The sequence below is a fragment of the Cetorhinus maximus genome, chromosome 18 (assembly GCF_964194155.1).
Source record: "Cetorhinus maximus chromosome 18, sCetMax3.hap1.1, whole genome shotgun sequence".
Lineage (NCBI taxonomy): Eukaryota > Metazoa > Chordata > Chondrichthyes > Lamniformes > Cetorhinidae > Cetorhinus > Cetorhinus maximus.
The window spans coordinates 76,137,511-76,155,592 of NC_135896.1; the positions used below are offsets into that span (position 1 = coordinate 76,137,511).

The window sequence follows — 18,082 nt, forward strand, 5'->3', positions numbered from 1 at the left end:
TATCCCAAGGATGCGCTGGGGAATCTCTCTGGGAAGTTCCCAGGTAAGGGTTTGCACAGCAATTGCCCAGAAGTGCACACTTCCTCTGGACAATTGCACTGGGCTGGGAACCATTCGAAATTGCAAACTTTGAATGATTCCGCCAGGGTTATACCAATCGTTACCCAGAAAAAGTTAGAAGAATTAAAACCTCTTCTAATTTCTGGCTGACTATTGTAAAGACCCAGGCCGATCCCCTATGGACTTCCCCCACAGCCCTCCGCACCCCGCCCAAGGGGACTCCCCCACCCCTGACTAACCACCCCCCCACAATGGTATTCCCCACCCGCCAAACCCCCATGGGTTTCCCCTGACCCACATGGGACTCCTCATTGGGTAAACCCCACCCCCGACACCAAAAGTGCCGGACTTTGACACTGGACTTCAGAGACATCTGCTCTGTCAGGATCCCGCCCGGCCTGAGTTGGAAGAAATTTAGTATAGGTAAGTGGTCATGGAGTGGGAATCTAACGACCTGACCTGACTCCCCACTCTCTGCCAATATCCAACCCTCCCAGACCCCGAGTGTCCGACCACCCAACCCCCACGAATGTCCAGCCCACCCGCACCCATGAATGTCTGACCCGCTCCACCCCCTCCTGATGTCCAAACATCCCCCAGCCTTCCCCACGATGTCCGGCCCCCCCCCCACTCCCATCCCCCTCGAATGTCTGACCACCCCACCCCTCAACCTGCCCGAGTGTTCAGCCTGCTGCACCCCCTCCCAATGTCCGACTCCTCACACACAACTCCCGATGTCCAACCCCCCTCCCCCCATCCCCACCTGACCTCTGAACACCCCCACCCCCCCAAATCCTTTTCACTTACCTTAGGCACTTACCTTTTCCCTGGCCTGTCAATTTCAATGGGACCTTTAAACCTACCTACTTTACAGCAGCAAGTGTATAAAAAAGGGGGCGTACCCTCCTTCGATTCTATGGTGCTGGACTTTGAGAGACTGCCTAGATCTAGCCTGGCCTGAATTGGAAAGTCGGGCGAGACAGGCATGGAAGAAATCTGGCATAGGGAAGTGGGCATGGAGTGAGAATCTGACACTGATTGCCACTCCGAGGAAGTTATGACCCATTGTTAAAATGGTTGCACACAGGCTCCTTAAAAGATTTCAATGACCAACGTGTCGCCTCAGAGCAGATTACTCACCCACTCTCCTTTCCTGCCTCCGTTAAAACCGGAGGCGGGTGAGTTTGAGGTGGCTCGGGTTCCTGGTTAAGATTTTTAAACTCTTAACCTCTAAGTTGACCCAAACCCACTGGTTTTCGAGGATTAAATCTAGCCCAGCGAGTATCTAGCAGTTGTTTGGTTCTGGAATGGATTTAATGGCTTCACTTATTCTCAAGCAGGCCCCTCACAATAATAACGCAGTGCCACAATCTGAGGGTCCAGTGTTTCAACCTGGTTCATACAGTCAACCAGCAGCATGAAGGGTCATGGGCAATGATTACTGTCCCAAATCAGTCAAACAGCAGCCCCTAAAAAAAGCCCCAACCTCCCAATGACATTGCAACACATATCCACTGGATAATTGCCCCAATCAAACTCCACTCAACCCTACATCACTGCAGCAATAAGGCCCTGAATACTGTACCCCATCCAACTCCCCCCATTTCACACACACACTGTACCTCATCCAACTCCCACCCCTCACACACACACACACTGCACCCCATCCAACTCCCCGCATTTCGCACACATACTGTCCCTCATCCAATTCCCTGTTCACACACACTGTATCCCATCTTACTCCTCAGCTTTCACACAAACACTGTACTCCATCCAACACCCAGAATCTAGTCTCATTCCTCACCATGTAGCCCTGCAAGGTTTTTTCTCTTCAGATAATTATCAAATTCTCTTTTGAAAGCCACAATTTAATCTGCCTCTACCAAGCTCTCAGGCAGTGCATTCCAGATCCTAACCATTCGCTGTGCAATAAAGTTTTTCCTCCCATCGCCTCTGGTTCTTTTGCCCTTCATCTTAATTGGTGTCCTTTGGTTCTCGGTCCTTCCACCAATGGCAACAGTTTTGCTGTATCTACTCTGTTCAGACCCATCATCATTTTGAACACCTCTATCAAACTTACTAAACTTCTCTTCTCGAAGGGCAACAACTCCCGCTTCTCCCCTCAATCTGTGTAACTGAAGTTCCTCGTCCCTGGAACCATTCTGGTAAATGTTTTCTGCACCCTCTCTAATGCCTTCACATCTTTCCTGAAGTGTGGTGCCCAGAATTGGTTACAATACTTCAATTGAGAGCGAACCAGCGTCTTATAATGGCTCACCATAACTTCAGACAGTGCTGAAAATACTCAGCAGGCCTTTCAGCATCTGTGGAGAGAAAAACAGAGTTAACACTTCAGATCTGTGACCTTTCAACAACATGTTGACTATTTCCAGCAATTTCTGTCGTAATTTCAGATTTCCAGCATCTGTAGCATTTTGCTCTTGTTCACCATAACCTCCTTGTTTTTGTACTTGATGCTTCTATTTATAAAGCCCAGGATCCTGTTTTCTCAACCTGTCCTTCCACCTTCAATGATTTGTGCACACATACCATGAAGTCCCTCTGCTCCTGCACCTACTTTAGAATTGTATCATCATTATTATTATCCTTCTGTGCTGTAAATGGCTCTATGACTCTATTTTGTATTGCTTTTCCTAATTCTTCCTTCCAAAATGTTCCCTACTTTAAATTTCAACTACTACTTGACCATCCATTCCACCAGTCTATCTATGCCCTCTTGAAATCTATCTCTGCCCTCCTTACAGTTCACAGTACCTCCAGGTTTGATTCCCTTTTATGTTAGCTGCCAGTCTCTTCTCATATTCTCCCTTGCTCCTCGTTTCTTTTTGCACTTCCCCTCTGAATTTTCAATACTTAGCCTCGTTCTCACTTATATTATCAATCAGACATCTATCATACACACCCTTTTTCTGCTTCATCTCATTCTCTATCTTTTTCAATATCCAGGGAGCTCTGGCTTTGTTTGCCCTACCTTTCCCCCTCATGGGAATGCACTTCAACTGTACCCACACCATCTCCTCTTAAAAGGCAGCCTATTGTTCTGTTCCCCTACTGACCCTTGATCCACTTGATCCATCTCATTCCCCAAAACCAGATATAGCAATGCCTCCTTCCTCATTGGACTGGAAACATACCAATGTAGAAAATTCTCCAAACACACTTCAGAAACTGTTCCCCTTTCTGCCCTTTACACTATTACTATCCAATCTACATTAGGATAATTAAAGTTCCCCGTTATAATGACTCTATAGTTTTTGCACCTCTCTGCAGTTTCCTTGCCAATTTGCTCTTGTATATTTCCCACTAGTTGATGGCCTAAAAGGTACATCCAGTAGTATCTCTATTGTTTCTTAGATCTAACCAAATAAATTCTGTCCTTGATGCTTTGGACAACCATTCTCCCCAGCACTGTAATATTCCCCCTAATTAATGCTGCCACCCTTCCTCCTTTCTTACAAAGAACAAGAACAAAGGAAAGTACAGCACAGGAACAGGCCCTTCGGCCCTCCAAGCCTGCGCCGATCATATTGTCTATCAAACTAAAACATTTTGCACTTCCGGGGTCCGTATCCCTCTATTCCCATCCTATTCATGTATTTGTCAAGCTGCCTCTTAAACACCACTATCGTACCTGCTTCCACCACCTCCTCTAGCAGTGAATTCCAGACACTCACTACCCTCTGCATAAAAAACTTGCCCCGCACATCTCCTCTAAAGTTTTCTCCTCTCACCTTAAATCTATGTCCCCTAGTAATTGACTCTTCCACCCTGGGAAAAAGCTTCTGACTATCTACTCTGTCCATGCCACTCATAATTTTGTAAACTTCTATCAAGTCGCCCCTCAATCTCCGCCGCTCCAGTGAAAACAATCCGAGTTTCTCCAACCTCTCCTCATAGCTAATAACCTCCAGACCAGGCAGCATCCTGGTAAACCTCCTCTGCGCCCTCTCCAACGCCTCCATATCCTTCTGGTAATGTGATGACCAGAATTGCATGCAATATTCCAAGTGTGGCCTAACCAAGGTTCTATACAGCTGCAGCATGACTTCCCAGCTTTTATACTCAATACCCCTGCCAATGAAGGCAAGCATGCCATATGCCTTCCTGACTACCTTATCCTCCTGCATTGCCACTTTCAGTGACCTGTGGACCTGTACACCCAGATCCCTCTGCCCGTCGATGCACTTAAGGGTTCTGCCATTTACTGTATAATTCCTACCTGTATTAGACCTTCCAAAATACCTTCACTATTTTTCTTGAACATTTATTGCCAGGAATATTTAGTCCCCAGTCCTACCCATTTTTGAGCCAGGTCTCCCTTATCACCCTAATATCATATCCCCACAAGGCTATCTGCACCCTCAGCTAAACAACCTTATTTACTACACTCAGTACATTCACATACAAGTACAGGAAACCTAATTTAGACCTTATTACATTCCCTCTTACTCTGATCCCACCTAATACTTTACTATTCCCTATTCCAATGCTACCTGTCTCTCCCAATTCTCTGTGGACCTTGTTTTGTGTTACTAATATTCTTCCTGGTTCCCATGCCCCTGCCAAATAATTTTAAACCCTTTCCGATAGCACTAGCAAACTGCTTTCCCAAGGACATTGGTCCTGGTTCTGTTTGGGTGCAACCTGGCTGTCCTGCATAAGCCCCATCTTCCCCAGAACTGGTTCCAATGTTCCAGAGATTACTGCACTTGAGGCTCTATTTGCTGACTGCTCCACTCCCAGCCTTCACCCTCTCTGTGGCTGCTCCATTCCTGGCCACGCCCTCTCTCTGGCTGCTCTGCTCCCAGCCTCATCCATTCTCTGACTGCTCTGCTCCCAGCCTCGCCCTCTGACTGCTCTGCTCCCAGCATCGCCCTTTGACTGCTCTGCTCCCAGCCTCGCCCTTTGACTGCTCTGCTCCCAGCCTCGCCCTTTGACTGCTCTGCTCCCAGCCTCGCCCTCTCTCTGACTGCTCTGCTCCCAGCCTCACCCTCTGACTGCTCCGCTCCCAGCCTCACCCATTCTCTGACTGCTCTGCTCCCAGCCTCGCCCTCTGACTGCTCTGCTCCCAGCATCGCCCTTTGACTGCTCTGCTCCCAGCCTCGCCCTTTGACTGCTCTGCTCCCAGCCTCGCCCTTTGACTGCACTGCTCCCAGCCTCGCCCTTTGACTGCACTGCTCCCAGCCTCGCCCTTTGACTGCTCCGCTCCCAGCCTCACCCATTCTCTGACTGCTCCGCTCCCAGCCTCGCCCTCTCTCTGACTGCTCTGCTCCCAGCCTCACCCTCTGACTGCTCCGCTCCCAGCCTCACCCATTCTCTGACTGCTCTGCTCCCAGCCTCGCCCTCTGACTGCTTCGCTCCCAGCCTCACCCATTCTCTGACTGCTCTGCTCCCAGCCTCACCCTCTCTCTGACTGCTCTGCTCCCAGCCTCGCCCTCTGGCTGCTCTGCTCCCAGCCTCACCCATTCTCTGGCTGCTCCGCTCCCAGCCTCGCCCTCTCTCTGGGTGCTCCATTTCCAGTCTCACCCTCTCTCTGGATGCTCTGCTCCCAGCTTCAGCCTCTCTCTGGGTGCTCCATTTCCAGTCTCACCCTCATCCAATCATAGAGTCATAGAGATATACAGCACAGAAACAGGCTCTTCAGCTCATCGTGCCGTGCTGGCCATCAAGCACCTATCTATTCTAATCCCATTTTCCAGCACTTGGCCCGTAGCCCTGTATGCTATGGCATTTCGAGTGCTCATCTAAATACTTCTTAAATATTGTGAAAGTTCCTGCCTCTACCACCCCCTCAGACAGTGTGTTCCAGGTTCCAACCACCCCCTGGGTGAAAACATTTTTCCTCAAATCCCCTTTAAACCACCTGTCCTTTACCTTAAATCTATTCCCCCTGGTTATTGACACCTTCGCTGAGGGGAAAAGTTTCTTCCTATCTGCCACTGCTCTGCCCATCTTACCAGCCCATCTATATCATCCTGTAATCTAAGGCTTTCCTCCTCACTATTTACGACACAATTAATTTTCGTGTCATCTGCGAACTTACTGATCATACCTCCTATATTCATGTCTAAATCATTAATGTACACTACAAACAGCAAGGGTCCCAGCACAGATCCCTGTGGTACACCGCTGATCACAGGCTTCCAATCGCAAAATCAGCCTTTGACCATCACCCTCTGCCTCCTGCCACTAAGCCAATTTTGAATCCAATTTGCTAAATTGCCTTGGATCCCATGGGCTCTTACCTTCTCCCATGTGGGACTTTGTCCAAAGCCTTACTGAAGTCCATGTAGATTACATCAACTGCACTACCCTCATCTACACAATTAGCCACCTTCTCAAAAAATTCAATCAGATTTGTTAGATATTTGTCTCCCTGACAAAGCCATGCTGACCATCCCTGATTAATCCCTGCCTCTCCAAGTGGAGATTAATCCTGTCCCTCAGAATTTTTTCCAATTGTTTCCCTACCACTGATGTTAGGCTCACTGGCCTGTAATTATCTGAGTTATCACTACTACCCTTCTTGAATAATAGTACCACATTCGCTGTCCTCCTGTCCTCTGGCACTTCTCCTGTGGCCAGAGAGGATTTGAAAATTAGTGTCAGAGCCCCTGCAATCTCCTCCCTTGCCTCACATAGCAGCCTGGGATACATCTCATCTGGGTCTGGGGATTTATCCACTTTTAAGCCTGCTAAAACCGCTAATACCTCCTCCCTTTCAATGCTAATTTGTTCAAGTATATCACATTCAAGTATTTCTACACCTACATCGTCCTTCTCCATAGTGAACACAGATGAAAAGTAATCATTCAAATCCTCACTTGTGTCCTCTGGCTCCACGAAAAGATTGCTACTTTGGACCCTAATGGGCCCAACTCTTTCCCTGGTTATCTCTTGCCCTTAATATCCTCTCTCTGGCTGATGCCCTCTCTCTGGCTGCCCTGCTCAAAGCCTCACCCTCTCTTTGGGTGCTCCATTCCCAGCCTCGCCCTCTCTCTGACTGCTCCGCTCCCAGCTTTGCCCTCTCTGACCTATCCGCTCCCAGCTTTGCCCTCTCTGACCATTCCGCTCCCAGCTTTGCCCTCTCTGACCACTCCACCGGGCCCTTGTCCTCTCTGACTGCTTCACTCCGGGTCATCATCCTTCCTGACGGTCCATCCTGGGACCTTGTCCTCTCTGACTCCTCCACTCCGGGGCCTTGTCCTCTCTGACTTCTCTACTCCCAGGCCTCCCCCTGTCTGGTTATTCACTGCTGCCACTCATTTTCAGTACCATTTCTGGTGTTTCAGTGCTCTCCAATCTATTGAAATAATCTTTTATCTTCCAGAGTTGGAGCCTCTGACTATAGATGAGCTTAAGACTCATAAGGCCTTCGTCAAAGTGCAGAGGAAGCAAGAGAAGGAACTGAAGGAACTGGAGAGGAAGAGTCAGAAGAAGAAAGATGATATGATACAGAAATATTCCAGCAGCTTCTCAGAACTACGCAAGAAAAATTCCTTTCTTAACAGAGGGCAGAAGAAAAAATGGTAAAAATGGCAGCTTAACACTGTAGCCCACCCAACTCCCCATCGTTTCACACACACACTGTACCCCATCCAATTCCCCACCGTTTCACATACACACTGTACCACTTCCAACTCCCCATCCTCTGAAACACACACTGTACCCATCCAGTTCCCCGCCCTTTCACATACACATTCCAGTATACCGAACAATAGCTGACAACTACATCATAGCAAGGATTACACAGGCTCCAACTCTTAAACCTGGCTTAAGATTCAAACTTCACTTGAGAGCCACTTACTGTGTTTCTACAAATTAAAGAAGCTCCCACTAGCCTTTCCAGCACTGATCTACTTTCCTTGGACCATAGTATCTGGATCATTTCTCTTGTACCCCAACTCCTACCTGTACCTCACTTCCCCTCTCCTTTCTGTACCTCCCTCCCCTTCTTGTAGATCCCTTCTTTTACTGTGTCCCCCCATCATGTACGTACCACTCCCGTGCATCTTCCTGTATCTCCTCCTCCAACTCTACTTCCCCTCCTGTAAGTTACTTTCCTCTTCTTGTTCCAGCGTTCATTCTAACTCTGCTGGGTTGTAATTACTGTAATCTATTCTCACACTCTGCTGGGATTATGGGGATTTACTGTAATCCATTCTCACACTCTACTGGGTTATGGGGATTTACTGTAATTTACTCTCACACTCTACTGGATTATGGGGATTTACTGTAATTTACTCTCACACTCTACTGGGTTATGGGGGTTTAATGTAATCCATTTGCACATTCTGCTCGGTTATGGGATTTACTGTAATCCATTCTCTCACTCTGCTCGGTTATGGGATTTACTGTAATCCATTCTCACACTCTGCTCAGTTATGGGATTTACTGTAATCCATTCTCACACTCTGCTCGGTTATGGGATTTACTGTAATCCATTCTCACACTCTGCTCAGTTATGGGATTTACTGTAATCCATTTGCACATTCTGCTCGGTTATGGGATTTACTGTAATCCATTCTCTCACTCTGCTCGGTTATGGGATTTACTGTAATCCATTCTCACACTCTGCTCGGTCATGGGATTTACTGTAATCCATTCTCACACTCTGCTCGGTTATGGGATTTACTGTAATCTACTCTCACACTCTACTGGGTTATGGGGGTTTACTGTAATCTACTCTCACACTCTACTGGGTTATGGGGGTTTACCGTAGTCCATTCTCACACTCTGCTCGGTTATGGGATTTACTGTAATCCATTTGCACATTCTGCTCGGTTATGGGATTTACTGTAATCCATTCTCACACTCTGCTCGGTTATGGGATTTACTGTAATCCATTCTCACACTCTGCTCGGTTATGGGATTTACTGTAATCTACTCTCACACTCTACTGGGTTATGGGATTTACTGTAATCTACTCTCACACTCTACTGGGTTATGGGGGTTTACTGTAATCCATTCTCACACTCTACTGGGTTATGGGGGTTTACTGTAATCCATTCTAACACTCTACTGGGTTATGGGATTTACTGTAATCCATTCTCACACTCTGCTCGGTTATGGGGTTTACTGTAATCCATTCTAACACTCTACTGGGTTATGGGATTTACTGTAATCTACTCTCACACTCTACTAGGTTATGGGGGTTTACTGTAATCCATTCTCACACTCTGCTCGGTTATGGGATTTACTGTAATCCATTCTCACACTCTACTGGGTTATGGGGGTTTACTGTAATCCATTCTCACACTCTGCTCGGTTATGGGATTTACTGTAATCCATTCTCACACTCTACTGGGTTATGGGGGTTTACTGTAATCTACTCTCACACTCTACTGGGTTATGGGGGTTTACTGTAATCCATTCTCACACTCTGCTCAGTTATGGGATTTACTGTAATCCATTCTCACACTCTACTGGATTATGGGAATTTACTGTAATCCATTCCAACACTCTGCTGGAGTGCAGGGATTTATTGTAACCCATTTTAACACACTGCTGGAATAGGGATTTACTGTAATCCATTCTGACACTTTGCCGGGATGGAGGCATTGATCCTTATGGTTTCTGAGGGTGAGTTTCCTTAGTTTTCTTGAAATATTATTTAAATATGGTTGTGTAACCAAATTAAGCACGCAGGCAGTCAGCTGATAGTGTGTCTCTTGCTGTTACAGGAGCCGCGGCAACATTCATGAGAGTGTCCTTTGTGGGGAATCCCCAAGCCCCACAGACAGCAGGACAAGAAATGGAGCAACGGCTGAGAAAGTGAGTGAGCTCGAGGACAAGCTGAAGGCAGATTTACAGCAAGTGTGCACAGAGCAGTACAAACTCGTCAGGGACAGAAAAGAACAACACATCTCCGAGGTATAGTACTGGGACAGTGCTGCTTTGTGTGGGAATGCAACTGTTTGGACTTTAGGGATCACAAAATATGACAGGTTACAGGCCCATCAGATCCATTCTCATGCCTCACTTCCAGGAGCCAAACTTCATCACACAGGCCAGGGCCTGAGTGTGAGCTGGCTATTGAGTTTTTGACATGCAGAGGCCTGGATTGATGCAGCATACTGAGGGGTTTCAGTGGCTGAGCAGTGGGGAAGGTTGGGAAGGAGGTTAGGCAGATTCTGCCTGTTCCAAATGGGGTGCCAAGACTCCTGGGTAACCAAGCATAGCAGGGATGGGCATTCATGTGCTGTGCCTCAATGCAGAGTTCTCCAGTACCAACTAAGCCCCACCCCTGAGAGGAACAGGGAGAAGCTAAGAGAAGGGAGTTTAGCAACTGTCATCTTCAGTGTCCAAGAGCAGGGCCATCCTCTGGTGTATCCTTTCCTCATCCCCGGTACTGATCCCTGTGCACAAACGGTGATGGGCTATTGTTGGAAGCAGACCATATTCCAGCATTTACAAATTGTAGACAATCTAACTGATGGTTTTATCTTCAAACCTGCAGCAAGTGGCCAAACTGATGGAAATAGCAAAAGAGAGGCAAACAGCGGCACTGAAGAGTTTAAAGGAGTCAGCTGAAAGGTGAGGAATCATCATGAAAAACTGGGAATATCCAGCAGAAGAGTGCAGGGATTTCCAGCAAGAACAATGGAATGGTGGCATAGTGGTAATGTTACTGGACTAGTGATCCAGTGGCCTAGACTAAAGCTCCAGAGACATGCATTGAAATCCCACCATGGCAACTGGAGGAATTTAAATTCAAATGAAGCTGTAATTAAAAAGGTAGTCTCAGCAATAATGATCATGAAGCAACCAGATTGTTGTAAGAACTAATCCTCTTCAGAGAAGGAAATCTACCATCCTTACCCGGTGTGCTCTACACGTGACTTCAGATCCACAGCAATGTAGTTGACTAAGCCACTCAATTAAGGGCAATTGGGGATGAACAATAAAAACTGGCCTTGCCACATCCCATTAATGAATAACAAAAAGGTTTGCAGGTCCAGCAGAAAGATAAGTGAATGCTCAGCAGCTAATGGACCTAGATCCAGCAGAGGGTGAAGGAACTCCAAGTAAAAAATGGACCCAGATCCAGCAGAAAGGGAAGAGAATTTCCAGCAGGAAATAGACCTAGGAAAGTATGAGCTGTGAGTCTGTGGGGTAACTGTTTTCCTACAAGACATTGGTTCCACCACACAACAGCCTTTTATTCAATGGTGGCTGTTGTACTTGAGGTAAGATACTGTATCTATCCTATCAAATTCTTTTAACGTTTTAAATATCTTGATCATTTTAAATATCTCACCCTTTCTAAAGTCAAGGGAATGCAAGTCTAGTCTGTGCAACCTGCCCTCATAATTTAAACCTTCCCTCGTAATTTAAACCTTTTAGCCACAGGATCAGCCTAGTGAATCTGCACTGCACCTTTTCCAAGGTCTCCTGTAGTGTGGCACCCAGAACTGAACAAAATTCTCCAGATGGGAGCTAACTAGATCTTTGACAGCTGGAATATCATTTCCCACCCTTTGAACTCCAGCCACTTTGAGATAAAGGCCAACACTTCTTTTAATCTTTTCGATTACATTTTGTGGCTGTGCATTAGCTTTTTCTGTGCAATGATACCTAAATCCTGTTACTCCTCCAGCACTCTGTCTCTCGCCATTAAGAAAATAACTAGCATAGTAATAGAATTACTAACCTGAGAGATAGTCACAGAGAAGATAACCCAATAAACAACAGCCAAGATGTTAGTATCGTTGGTGGACATGCATTAGTGACTGAGTAAAGGGATGGGGCATGTGGTCTGAGAGGAGGTGGGTCTCACAATGGGGGAGAATTTAATGTCAGGTGCTGGTCTGTTGAAATGAGCTGGATTTACAGATTGAATACAAGGTCATTTAATGGTACCAAGTTAGCAGACTGTGAACATGTAATAATTTATAGCTATTTTGCAATGATTTTTCATTTCCACGACAAGAATTGAAATGTTTTCAATTGAAAAGAACAATGGTTGCTACAAACAGCCAGAGACAACAACAGACAAACCTACATCTCCTCTTTTAAAGGAGAGCATTATGCTCTTTAAACTTCATCCTGTCAAGCATTACTGATCGTAAAATCACTTTCAATTTTCGTATTTGAAATATCTCTCACCCTTCCAGGAAAAATTAATTTAAGCTTCACAATTAAGCTCAAATTACAGAAGCCTCCAATATATTAGAAAATGCACCAATTTTTAAAAAAATTCATTCGTGGGATGTGGGCTTCGCTGGCTGGGCCAGAATTTATTACCCATCACTAGTTGCCCTTGAGAAAATGGTGGTGAGCTGCATTCTTGAACCGGAGCAGTCCATGTGGTGTAGGTACACCCACAGTGCTGTTAGGAAGGGAGTTCCAAAATTTTGACCCAGCGACAGTGAAGGAACAGCGATATATTTCCAAGTCAAGATGGTGAGTGACTTGGGGGGGAACTTCTAGCTGGTGGTGTTCCCATCTATCTGCTGCCCTGGTCCTTCTAGATGGTAGTGGTCGTGCGTTTGGAAGGTGCTGTCTAAGGATCCTTGGTGAATTCCTGCAGTGCATCTTGTAGATGGTGCACACTGCTGTTACTATGTGTTGGTGGTGGAGGGAGTGAATTTTTGTGGATGTGGTGCCAATCAAGTGGGCTGCTTTGTGCTGGAAAGTGTCAAGCTTCTTGAGTGTTGTGGGAGCTGCACTCATCCAGGCAAGTGGAGAGTATTCCATCACACTCCTGACTTGTGCCTTGTGGAAAGGCTTTGGGGAGTCAGGAGGTGAGTTACTTGTCACAGGATTCCTAGCCTCTGACCTGCTCTTGTAGCCACTGTATTCGTATGGTTAATCTAGTTCAGTTTCTGGTCAATGGTAATCCCCAGATGTTGACAGTGGGGGATTCAGTAATGGTAATGCCATTGAACATCAAGGGGTGATGGTTAGATTCCCTCTTGATGGAGGTGGTCATTGCCTAGCACTTGTGTGGTGCGAATGTTACTTGCCATTTGTCAGCCGAAACCTGGATATTGTCCAGGTCTTTCTGCATTTGGACATGGACTGCTTCAGTATCTGGGGGGTCGTGAATGGTGCTGAAGATTGTGCAATCATCAGAGAATATCCCTACTTTCGACCTTATGATGGAAGGAAGGTCATTGATGAAGTAGCTGAAGATGGTTGGGCCAAGGACACTACCCTGAGGAGCTCCTGCAGTGATGTCCTGGAGCTGAGATGACTGACCTCCAACAACCACAGCCACCTTCCTTTGTGCTAGGTATGACTCCAAGCAGTGGAGAATTTTCCCTGATTCCCATTGACTCCAGTTTTGCTGGGGCTCCTTGATGTCACACTCGGTCAAATGCTGCCTTGATGTCAAGGGCAGTCATTCTCACCTCACCTCGGGAGTTCAGCTCTTTTGTCCATGTTTGAACTAAGGCTGTAATGAGGTCAGGAGCTGCAGTGACCCTGGCAGAATCCAAACTGGGCGTCAGTGAGCAGGTCATTGCTAAGCAAGTGCTGTTTGATAGCACTGACCTCTTCCATTATTTTACTGATGATCAAGACTGATGGGCTGGTAATTGGCCAGGTTGGATTTGTCCTTTTTGTGTACAGGACACACCTGGGTAATTTTCCACATAGCTGGATAGGCGCCAGTGTTGTAGCTGTACCGGAACAGCTTGGCTAGGGGTGCGGCAAGTCCTGAAGCACAAGTCATGGTACTATTGCCGGAATATTCTCAGGGCCCATAGCCTTTGCAGTATCCAGTGCCTTCAGCCGTTTCTTGATATCACGTGGAGTGAATCGAATTGGCTAAAGACTGGCACCTGTGATGCTTGGGACCTCCGGAGGAGGCCGAGATGGATCATTCACTCAGCACTTCTGGCTGAAGATTGTAGCGAATGTTTCAGCTTTATCTATTGCACTGATGTGCTGGGCTCCCCCATCATTGAGGATAGGGATATTTGTGGAGCCTCTTCCTCCAGTGAGTTGTTTAATTGTCCAACACCATTCACGACTGTATGTGGCAGGACTGCAGAGCTTAGATCTGATCCATTGGTTGTGGGATTGCTTAGCTCTGTCTATCACTTGCTGCTTATGCTGTTTGGCACACAAGTAGTCCAGTGTTGTAGCTTCACCAGGTTGACACCTCGTTTTTAGGTATGCCTGGTGCTGCTTCTGGCATGCACTCCTGCACTCTTCATTGAACCAGAGTTGATCCCCTGGCTTGATGGTAATGGTAGAGTGGGGGATATGCCAGGCCATGGGGTTACTGATTGTGCTCGAGTACAATTGTGCTGCTGTTGATGGCCCACAGTGCCTCATGGATGCCCAGTCCTGAGTTGCTAGATCTGTTTGAAAGATTGAGACCATTTAGCACGGTGGTAGTGCTACACAACACATTGGAGTGATTCCTCGATGTGAAGGTGGGACTTTGTCTCCACAACGATTGTGTAGTGGTCACTCCTACCAATACTGTCATGGACAGATCAATCTACGGCAGACAGGCTGGTGAGGATGAGGTGAAGTATATTTTTCCCTCTTGTTGGTTCCCTCACCACCTGCCGCAGACCCAGTCTAGCAGCAATGTCCTTTAGGACTCGGCCAACTTGGTCAGCAGCGGTGCTACCGAGCCACTCTTGGTGATGAACATTGAAGTCCCCCACACAGAGTACATTCTGCGCCCATGCCACCCTCAGTGCTTCCTCCAAGTGGCGTTCAACATGGAGGAGCACTGATTCGTCAGCTCAGGGAGGGCGGTACGTGGTAATCAGCAGGAGGTTTCCTTGCCCATGTTTGACCTGATGCCATGAGACTTCATCGGGTCTGGAGTTGATATTGAGGACTCCCAGAGCAACTGGATATCACTGTGCCACCACCTGTGCTGTCGGTGGAACAGGACGTTATCTGTAAGATATGATTCCGTGAGGATGACTATGTCAAGCTATTGCTTGACTAGTCTGTGAGACAGCTCTCCCAGTTTCGGCACTAGCACCCAGATGTTAGTAAGGAGGACTTTGCAGGGTCGACAGGGCTGAGTTTGCCATTATCATTTCCGGTGCCTGGATCGATGCCGGTTGGTCCGCCTGGTTTAATTCCTTTTTTGAGTTTTTGTAGTGGTTTTATATAACTGAGTGGCTTGCTAGGCCATTTAAGAGTCAACCACATTGCTGTTGGTCTGGAGTCACATGTAGGCCAGACCAGGTAAGGATGGCAGATTTCCTCCCCTAAAGGGGATTAGTGCACCAGATGGGTTTTTACAACAATCGACAATGGTTTCATGGTCATCATTAAACTTTTTAATTCCAGATTTTTATTGAATATCCTGCCCTGGTGTGATTCAAACCCAGGTCCCCAGAGCATTACCCTGGGTCTCTGGATTACTAGTCCAGCGACAGTACCATTACACCATCGCCTCCCCAGTGGAAAATGAAGCCCCACCTGGAAAAGAAATGACTCATCTTCAGCACTCCTATTCACTGATAATAATTTATAAATCAACCCTTTTTGCACTACAAGTGCTTCAATGTTGGTAATAGGATCTTTTATCACCTTTTCGAAGTGAGTTAAGTGCTAGTGTTGAATGTTAGTCCACGTGTGTACGGTTAATTGTTCAGACTACGACACCTAAGAGATCCCTGCAGTCAGGACTCAGTCGTTCACTCCAAATCAATATTTATTTCAGTGAGATGAAAGAAGTGAAGAAAAAGATTGAGCTGAAGCGACAGGAGAAGATTGAGACCATGCTGAAAACCACAACGGAAAAGTGTACCCAAGAGAGGTGAGTGATCAGCACCTGCCCCTGCTTTGTTAGGAACAACCTTTTAATGATAAAGCAGCCTGGACTGAGAACTACCGTCTTAATCGCTAGGTGACAGTGTGCTAAATCTGATCTGCTAACCACTCGTCCTGATAGTGGTGCAACATTCTGGCTTTAGGGGTCATCCAGCCCAAAAGGTCCAGCCCAACCAGTGTCCACCATTACTCGACATAGCTGCTGCCATGAGGTGCTAGGGGTTTATCTCCCAGGGCCTGACTGCAAGTGAACTGAACTTAGCGGGACCTCACACCTTGGTTTTAGAACATCAGTTGTTTGGGTACCCTGAGAAATCACAAAAAAACACACAAGTGATTAGATCCATTTGTGGCTGTGTCAGCACTGGTCACAGCAGGGAGAGATGAGATTAAGTTATTGGGATGAGGGAGGGCTCATAGAAGTTCAACAAATTTATTGTCAATAAACCTTCTTTTTAATGCCTCCCACCAGCTGAGTGAGGTTCATGCCAGATGGCTGGCCCACTGTAAACTTTGGTCCAACCTCTGTAGTGAGGGTAGATGCTGGGAGAGATGTTTCCCCTGGCTTAGGAAAAAGAAATAGGAGGCAAAGTCCCAGAATAAGTCCATTTAGGACTGAGATCAGGATAAATTTCTTAATTCAAGGAGTTATGAATCTCTACTGCAGAGAGCTGTGAATGATCAGTTGTTGAATACATTCATGGCAGAGGTTGATAGGTTTTTGGGTATTATGGGAATTAAGGAATTTGGGGATAGTGCAGGAAGATGGAGTTGAGATTGAAGATCAACTTGAATGGCAGAGCCATGACTGAAACATGTAGGAATCTGTGGAATGTGTTGCAATCCTGGACAACCATACCTGTAGTAAGTGCCTGCAGCTTGAGTAACTTCAGAATTGCTGAGCTGGAGTCTGAGTTGCAAATATTGCAGGGCATCAGGTGGGAGAAGAGTTACTTGGACACTATGTTCCTGGAGGCAGTCACACCTCTTTGGTTTAGTAGAACTTTAGAGTTGGCCAATGGTCAGGGACAGGAGGGTGTGACTATGAGTCAGGCAGGTTGTTGACCCAGCATGTAGTGATGGAAGGGCCACAGTGCTTGACTTTAACCAATAGGTCCAAGGTACTTGGTACCTGTGTGATGAAAATAAGGACTGCAGGGTGGATGAGCTAACTGACCATGGCACCATGGTGCAGGGTGCCATTCAAACGGGTGGATTGGAAAGGAATGTGACAGGGGACAGTATAGTCATGTGAATAAATACTGTTCTCTGCGGCCTGGAGCTTGAAGGTTGTGTTGCCTACCTGGTGTCAGCGTTAAGGAAATCTCCTCATAGCTGGAGATGAACTTGGAATTGGAGAGTCCAGTTATTGTGAGTCCACAAAAGAACCAACAACATAGGTCTGCTGAGAGAGTTTGAGGAGTTAGGGTCCAAATTAAAATGCAAAGCCTCAAAGGTAATCATCTTTGGATCGTTAACTGAGCTATGCGCTAATTGGCATAGAGTCAAGCAGATTAGAGAATTAAACATATGACTCAAAGAGTGGTGTGCAAAGAAGGGGTTTTTCATGGGACACTGGCACCATTACTCAGGAAGGAGGGAGCTGTTCGGCTGGGATGGGCACTACTTAAACCAGGCTGAGGCCAGTGTCATTGTGAATTGTATAGCTAAGGCGATGGGTAGGGCTTTAAATTATCGGCGGGGGTGGTGGGGTTGGCATGGGGGTTGGTTCGGGTGTACAGAGATTTAGAAATCGAAAAAGATAGGTTGAGACAGTAGAATAGTGTAGCGATGTGAGTAAAGACAGCACAGTGGCACAGGAAGGGGCAGAGTGTTTGCCAGTGATAGCACATCAGCGAGTATAAGGTCCATGTAGGGAATAGTAGTAAAAAAACTAAAAGCTCTTTATCTGAACGTGCAAAGCATCCCCAATAAGATAGATGAACTTGTGGCACAAATAGAGACAAATGGTTTAGATCTAATCGCCATTACAGAGACATGATTACAAGTGACCAAGGTTGGGAAATAAATATTCCAGGGTACACAATATTTCAAAAAGACAGACAGAATGGAAAAAGAGGAGTGGTAGCCCGAATAATAAAGGATGACATAAGGACTTTAGTGAGAAAGGGTCTTGCTTCAGAAGATCAGTATGTTGAATCAGTATGGGTGGAGATTAGGAATAGCAAGGGTCAGAAAACACTAATGGGAGTAGTTTATAGGCCCTGTAACAGTGGATAGAGCT

At 46.6% G+C, this 18,082-nt stretch overlaps 1 protein-coding gene across 1 annotated transcript in view; it reads left to right on the forward strand.

Moving 5' to 3' along the window:
• The window catches only part of LOC144693541 (1-phosphatidylinositol 4,5-bisphosphate phosphodiesterase beta-2-like), a 151,285-nt gene that overhangs the window by 125,943 nt on the left and 7,260 nt on the right, over positions 1 to 18,082 (forward strand). Inside the window, exons 25-28 of the mRNA XM_078563385.1 lie at positions 7,412 to 7,610; positions 9,765 to 9,954; positions 10,541 to 10,617; positions 15,728 to 15,823. Of these exons, the coding sequence (XP_078419511.1) occupies positions 7,412 to 7,610; positions 9,765 to 9,954; positions 10,541 to 10,617; positions 15,728 to 15,823 (562 nt within the window). The remainder of the gene's footprint in view (positions 1 to 7,411; positions 7,611 to 9,764; positions 9,955 to 10,540; positions 10,618 to 15,727; positions 15,824 to 18,082) is intronic.